Here is a 6,940-nt window from a genome sequence, read left to right on the forward strand (position 1 = left end):
GGGGCGATGCGGGGCGGGGCTGAGCCGCTCCGTGCGCTCACATCTCCTTCTCCGTTCATCGCAGCATCGCCGAGGAGCGCAGCAAGGACGCGGAGGAGGAGCAGGAGGAGGACGAGGAGGAGGAGGAGGATGAAGCGGAGGGGAACGCGGCGGAGCGCAGCGGGAGCGAATAAAGCGTTGGGAGCACCGCGCGACCGCGTCTCTGTCCTGGGGATGCGGGGAGGGGGAGCACGGAGGGGCCGTTACGGTGGGGCCGTTACCGGAGGGCTCGCAGTATGGAGCTGCTCCTGGTGATGCTGCTGGCGATGCTGGCCGTTCTGCGTGAGTCTGGCCCTTTGCGGGGCTGTGCGGGTGGGGGTCCCGGTTCGGAGTTCACCCGCCGGGTGATCGGTGGGCAGAGGGATGAGGATTTGGGGCTTTGTAAGGAGGAGTCCTTGGGAGGACCCCGTGCCGGTTGGCTTCGCTCTCAGCAAACGCTGAGCTCTGCTGCCGGGGACTGAGCTGCTCAGAGAGCCCTTCTGCTGCCCGGGTTGAGCACGAGTTGTGCTGCTGTGCCCGATGTGCAAAGTTCGGTTCGGGGACAGCAGCACCGCGGCTTGGGGCAGAGCTGAGCTCCTCCTGAAGCAGATGTTTGTGTACAATAAACAGTGAGCGTGAGCTCCATGTGTTCTGGAGAAGGTGAGCTGACCTGGAGCCTCCCCTCGTGCCCCCATTGCTCAGGGTTCATATTGCCGGGCTCGGGTCCAGAAGTGGAAAATGAACTTTGGTTTAACCTTCATAAAAGGTGCTGCATGGCCGCGAGGCAGAGCACAGGTGAAGTTCTGCAGGCACAACCCGTGCAAAGCTGCCTTTCCTGCTGTGCATGGACCCAACCGCAGCTCGCAGATGCCCACAGGAGGTGCTGTTCATCTGCGGTGATCACTAAATCCAGTTCGTTTCTTTAGATTCACAAGTGCCTCTGCACATCACAGTTCCCCAGAGGGTGCTCTCAAACACAACTGGAGAGACGGTACTGATCAAATTATTCTCTGTGTGTGTGTGTGTGTGTGTGTGTGCATTCCTACCAATGCAGGAGTGCAGTGTGCAGCCCTTACAGTGCAGCTCTGGGAAGCGATGCTGAGCTGTCCCAACGTGGGTGATGAAGTTGGCAGCATCTTCTGTAGCTGCTCCCCGTGTTTTGTTTCCCTTTCCTAATTCTCACTTTCTCTGCTTTTCTGCCCACGCAAGGACACGCAGTCCTACATTCTCTCAGTGGAAGGGAGGCTGTACACCATTCACCTCAAGCAGCAGTGAGTTCATTCCATCCTGTTCTTAAGTTCTTTATTATGAGAGAGTAGTGAGGTGCTGAACAGCTGCCCAGAGAGGCTGTGGATGCCCCGTCCATCCCTGGAGGTGTTCAAGGCCAGGTTGGATGGGGCCCTGGGCAGCCTGGGCTGCTGTGAGATGTGGAGGTTGGTGGCCCTGCGTGTGGCAGGGGGTTGGAGCTTCGTGATCCTTGAAATCTCTTCCAACCCTGGCCGTTCTGTGATTCTGTTTTGTCGATTCCAACCTGCTGCCACCATCCCATGGCTGCACTGGGGGGCTGGGGGTGCTCATGCCTGCAACTCCAATGGCAGTGGCTTGGGGTCTGCAAGGACCGTGGGCTCCATCCACGTGCAGTGTGGCTGCAGCAGTTGGTTTGAGCTGGGGAAATCCCAGATAAATATTTCCTTGGGTGTTTTCAGAGCGTTTTGCTGTATTTCTGTTCCAGGTTCTTTTTACCTGCCGATTTCAGCATTTACACATACAACAAGACAGGATCGTTGCGCTCTGATTCACCCTATATCAAGGTAATCTCAGCTAGCTTCCCTCTGTTGGCAGTTTGCAGGGTGGCCTTCCTGCTCAGTGCTTTCAGACCTGTCTCTCCTTATTACAGGAGAGCGGAGTTTCCTTTCTTTCTCCACTTTCTGGCATCCTAAACCATGCAGGAGGTGCCGGGGTGGAACAGAAAGCTGTCTATGCAGATACACAATCAGAGCCATCGTTGGGAAGGTTTTGGATGTGCTGAGGCTTCCCTTTGCTTTGCCGTAGGGCGACTGCTACTACCGTGGCTACATCGAGGGCATTCCTGGCTCAGCAGTGACTCTCAGCACATGCATGGGGCTCAGGTATGGGGCACAGTGCTGCTGTGCTCAGTGCTGCCCGGCGCTGCCCACAGACTGATGCTGTGCCCTCTGCAGGGGCCTTCTGCAGTTCCACAACGCCAGCTATGGGATCGAGCCGCTGGGCTCCTCGCCCTCCTTCCAGCACGTGGTTTATCCCCTGGGCAGTGGGGCTGCAGCTGGGGCTCTGCTCCCACACGACCACCCTGGGGGCAGCAGGGATGCGCTGGCGGCTGACAGCAGCTCTGACAAAGCACAACCAGCTCTGAAAGTGAGTGCTGTCATTGGGACTGACCCAACACCGGCATCTCTGGGTCTGTCAGAGCTCAGCACCCTTTGCGTCTCAATTACATGGATAGATTAATTAACAATGACCAGCTTTTTTTCTCCTCCAGCTTCTGTCAAAGCACCGCAGGGAGGTTTTGCTCCATGTCATTCTGGACAAGAATTTGGTAAGCCTTGGTGCAGCCAACTCCAGGCTGTGGTTGTCCTCTGCATTCCTGCAGAGCTTTGCAGTGGTCCCACATCGCTCTGTGCCCATCCCGTGGCCGTCAGCCCATCACAGCACGGCCGATAGCCATGGTGCATCCCTGTGTTCCAGTACAGGCACCTGGGGGACGACAAATACATCATGACACGGAAGGTGATTCAGCTCATCAGCTTCATCGACAGCGTGAGTTTCACCTGTGTGCTTTGTGTGCTGCAGTGGGAATTCTGCTGGTTGGCTTCAGCTCGGCGCTGCTCGGCTTTGTCTCGTGTTTGCTTTCAACAGTGCTGTGCTGGGATTACTCCCAGTCCCTAAAATCGCTTTGGTGCCGTATTTGTCCTGTAACGAAATGCTCCACTGAGGGGCGATGGTGCTCCGTGCAGAACGGCCGCGGTCTCTTCCCTTCCCGACATGTGGGTCGTCTCTTTCGTTGTGCTTCCAGATGTTCAGCGCCCTGAATGTGACCGTGAGGTTGTCCTCCCTGGACGTCTGGAAGACCAAGAGCAAATTTCAGACCACAGGGTCTGGAGAAATGGTGCTGCTGCGCTTCTTGAATTGGAAGAGGAGAAGAGCAATCCTGCGGCCCTACGAAGTGCCCTTCCTGCTGATGTAAGAAAGCCACTACCAAAGAGCAGTGAGCTGCTAAACCTTTGTGCTTTGGATCATTGGGCATTGCACAGAGCTGTGTTCCAGGTACCGGGACCAGGCTGACTTTGTGGGTGTGACCACTCCAGGGACGCTGTGCCTCTATGATGAATCCGGTGCTGTGGCCGTGGTATGGAGCTGTGATATGGGGCTGTGTTGTGGGGCTGTGGTATGGGGCTGTGGTACAGGGCTGTGCTGAATGGGGGGATGTGGCCAGGCCATGCCACAGCCAACAGCACTGCTCTCCTGCAGCTGCAGCGCGCCGTGACTCTGGAATCGTTCTCCGTCCTCCTGGCGCAGCTGCTGGGGCGCAGCATGGGCATGGGATTTGATGATGGCCGGGGCTGCCACTGCCCCACATACAGCTGTGTCATGGAATCGGCAGCAATGTGAGTGCCTGGGGGTCCCTGTGTTACAGAAACTCGCAGCAGAGGCTCTGCTGCAGATGTGGCGGCGGTGCAGGGATACCTGCTTGGAAGGATAAAGGCTTCACTATTGAAAAGCAATACCTTTCCTTTCCAAAAGCAAGATGTTCCTGAATGCTGCCCAGTGCCACAGCAGTGGCGGTGCCAGCACACAACCACCGAGGTCCACTCTTTCTTTCAGACGCATCGGTGGGGCAAAGACCTTCAGCAGCTGCAGCGCTGCGGATCTGGAGCAGTTCCTGTCGCATAACCGAGAGTGCACCTTCCTCAGGCCCCTGCAGGCGCACCCCGACTCCAAAGTTGCCATCTGCGGTAATGGCTTGGTGGAGCAGGATGAGGAATGCGACTGTGGCAGTGATGCGGTGAGCGGGGTGGGGATGGTTGTGGGGCTGGGATCCCTGCCCTGCTCCCTGTCCTGCTCCCTGACAGCAGGACGGGGCCAGCACTCATCCTGCAGTGAGGCAGTGGGGAGCGGGCAGCAAAAGTTCCTAGTGTGCTTGCAGGCGTGTGCCAAAGATGTGTGCTGCACTACGCAGTGCAAGCTGAAGCCCGGCACAAAGTGTTCCTTGGGACTGTGCTGTGAAAAATGTCAGGTGAGATGTGCGAGTCCCTGCTGGGAGTTAAGGCAAGCATCACGCTGAACACGTCAAGGCTTAAATGCTGGATGGGAGCTCAGCCCCACACCTGCAGGATGGACGGGACGGGGGTGTGGTGCTCACAGAGCCGCAGCGAGCAGTTGGTGTTTAATCCCAGTTCAAAGCTGCCAACACTCTGTGCCGTCCCGCCGCCGACGCTCAGTGCGATCTGCCCGAGTTCTGCAACGGCTCCTCCGCCTTCTGCCCCCCCGACGTCTACGTGCAGGATGGGCACAGCTGTGAGCACAACACCGGCTACTGCTACCATGGGCAGTGCCAGTCTGCTGAGCTGCAGTGCCAGCAGTTCTATGGGAGAGGTAGTGGCACCTGGCGCAGTGCTTTTGGGGCCAGGACCCCCCCACGCCTGGCAACGGGTCCCTTTAATCTAAAGAACTGATCTATGCTAAATGCAGCACATCTGTGTGAGCTTCTCTTTTGTTGCTTCCAAACTTCCAGGTGCAAAAAATGCCCCTTTGGCGTGTTATGAAGAAATCAACAGTCATCAGGATAGGTTTGGGAACTGCGGTAATCGGCTGCTGGATGGGTACCAGCCCTGCTCCTGGCTGTAGGTGTAACACAGTGTGTTTGGTTGGTGCTTCCCTTCACTTCCCAAGCAACACTTAATGCAAAGATCTCACACTGCTGCGGCGTGGCTGTGTTCTGCACACTGACTTTTTTCTCCCTTTGCTGTGCTAATGAATTTCTTAGGAATCTGGGCTGTGGAAAGCTCATCTGCACATACCCAAATCGAGTTCCCTTCACCAAATTAAAGGGTGCCATGATTTATGCTCAAGTGCAAGAACATCTGTGCGTGTCTTTCGATGTAATGGATGCACCCCCTGAGGCAGATCCTTTCCTGGTTAAGGATGGCACAAAATGTGGTCCTGGAAAGGTAAGAAATGTTTCCCAAGCATGGAAATGATGTACCATTATCACAGGGTGTAACAGCTTTAGAAATAGCTGCTATTTTGCAGTATAATTTAAAGGTGGTCTCTGCTTATTGCCTGTGCCATTGGCTTACTAATCGTCCCTCAGACCAAGGGATCTTTTATAGAGCAATGGCCAGCTTGATGAAGGGAGATAAAAAAGTGCCCAGCAGGGTTTTTTTCCTATTGTATTTGCAGGTGTGTATGAATGGCACTTGCCACCCACACTCCGTTCTGAACTATGACTGCAACGTAGAGAAAAAATGCCATGGGCACGGGGTAAGTGACAGCAGTGCTGCTGGGGAGGTGGTGCTGTGCTGCTCAGTGCTGAAGAGGAGCGAGAGGTTATTGCCAGGTGTTTGGGACTTGGCCAAACCTGGGGGTCCTCATCCTCTAGAATCATCATGCAGCAGTGTGGGACAAATTAAGTGAGACTTTAATTAAGACCAAAATGAAATGGGATGGAGGAACATGGTGTATTTGCTCATGTAGATTAGCAGAAAACTGGAAACGGGGTGTTTTCCTGTCCACTCTGGCATTTGCAGGTGTGCAATAACAAGAAAAACTGCCACTGTCACCCAGGCTGGAACCCACCCCACTGCAGGATTCAGGGATCTGCGCTGGGTGGCAGCATTGACAGCGGGCAGAGGCTGCGGGAAATGGAGAGTGAGTGCCCGTAGGGGAGCCCCGAGCAGCCCCAGGGCTCTCATCAGCATCACCTGGCACTGACCTGGGGCTGCTGTGTGGTTCTGTCCCCAGGCCATTCCCCAAAGGTCTCTCCGAAGGATATGCTGAAAAACGCGCTGCTGCTGAGCTTCTGCCTCCTGATCCCCATCCTCATCTGCATCGTCATCCTGGTCATGAAGTGGAACCGGCTGATGCGGCGCTGTGCCAGGAGGGAGATGGAAGCTGCTGAGTGAGTTAACGTTGGGTTGTTCCTGCAGTGGGTGAGAGGTGAGCAGGGATCGGTGGGAGCTCCTGGAAAGCAGCTGAGATCCAGAGGATGTATTCCATGACACCCTGCTGGCTGTCTGCATAAAAGGCCTGGGAGAAATTGCTGGTACCAAGGGAAAGGAAACTGTAGAAGGGGAAAAGTTAGATGCAGGAGGAGCTATAGGTGTCACAGCTGGAAAGCAACGCATCTGTCCTGCTGTGAAGGAGTGAGAGAGTGAGAGAGAACGTGAGAGAGCAGGGCCAGGACAGGGCAGGCATCTTTGATGCCCCTCGGGGCATCACCATGTGCTCCGTGCCGGTGTCCCCAACCCAAAATAATGGGGCACAGATTTTGGGATGCACACATTTTGGGAATGGAGATGTGATGGGGTCCGGCAGTCGGTCCGGCTGGAGGTGGGTGTGAGAGCAGGGACTGGACTGCGCCGAGACCCCCGTGCTGAGCCCCCATTTGTTCCTGCAGCTCCACCGGCGGGGAAATCAGCAGCATCGGGAGCAACGAGAGCAGCGGGAGCAGCCAGAGCAGCCGTGCGGGGATGGAGCCGGAGCCGGAGCGTGGCTAGCATTGCGCGAGGGACTCACGCGAGCAATAAAGACGTTGAAGCAACCGGCGGTCGTTGGGGCGATGCGGGCGGCTCTGGGGCTGGCGGTTCTGCTGCCGGTGCTGCTGGGAGGAGCGGCCCAGGGGCGGCCCCGGGTCCGAACCTTCAGCATCCCCATCGCTGGCCGT

General features: G+C 56.3%; 3 protein-coding genes across 4 annotated transcripts in view; all 3 read left to right on the forward strand.

Annotated features, from left to right (window-relative positions):
• The window catches only part of LOC104914239 (disintegrin and metalloproteinase domain-containing protein 32-like), a 6,302-nt gene extending 6,111 nt beyond the window's left edge, over nt 1–191 (forward strand). Inside the window, 1 exon segment of the mRNA XM_031556750.1 lies at nt 43–191. Within this exon segment, the coding sequence (XP_031412610.1) occupies nt 43–173 (131 nt within the window). The 3' untranslated portion in view covers nt 174–191.
• Nucleotides 183–6,818, forward strand: LOC100548260 (disintegrin and metalloproteinase domain-containing protein 32-like). Of its 2 annotated transcripts, none has more exons than XM_019622649.1 (20): nt 183–321; nt 945–1,009; nt 1,228–1,289; nt 1,751–1,829; nt 2,071–2,147; nt 2,220–2,412; nt 2,537–2,593; nt 2,743–2,814; nt 3,071–3,237; nt 3,322–3,403; nt 3,526–3,662; nt 3,880–4,060; nt 4,184–4,291; nt 4,452–4,650; nt 4,790–4,898; nt 5,042–5,225; nt 5,458–5,538; nt 5,805–5,925; nt 6,019–6,175; nt 6,674–6,818. In XM_019622649.1, exons 1-20 carry the CDS (start codon nt 276–278, stop codon nt 6,771–6,773), a joined length of 2,277 nt encoding a protein of 758 aa, XP_019478194.1. In that variant the 5' UTR covers nt 183–275; the 3' UTR covers nt 6,774–6,818. The 2 variants fall into 2 exon arrangements, with proteins under 2 accessions (XP_019478194.1, XP_019478195.1); XM_019622650.1 differs by having other exon boundaries at nt 4,202–4,291.
• Nucleotides 6,819–6,835: 17 nt separating this feature from the next.
• LOC104914240 (disintegrin and metalloproteinase domain-containing protein 32-like) overlaps nt 6,836–6,940 on the forward strand; it is a 4,790-nt gene continuing 4,685 nt past the window's right edge. Inside the window, exon 1 of the mRNA XM_010723135.3 lies at nt 6,836–6,938. Coding sequence (XP_010721437.2) covers nt 6,836–6,938 — 103 coding nt within the window. The remainder of the gene's footprint in view (nt 6,939–6,940) is intronic.

This window comes from Meleagris gallopavo, chromosome 24 (genome assembly GCF_000146605.3).
Source record: "Meleagris gallopavo isolate NT-WF06-2002-E0010 breed Aviagen turkey brand Nicholas breeding stock chromosome 24, Turkey_5.1, whole genome shotgun sequence".
NCBI lineage: Eukaryota > Metazoa > Chordata > Aves > Galliformes > Phasianidae > Meleagris > Meleagris gallopavo.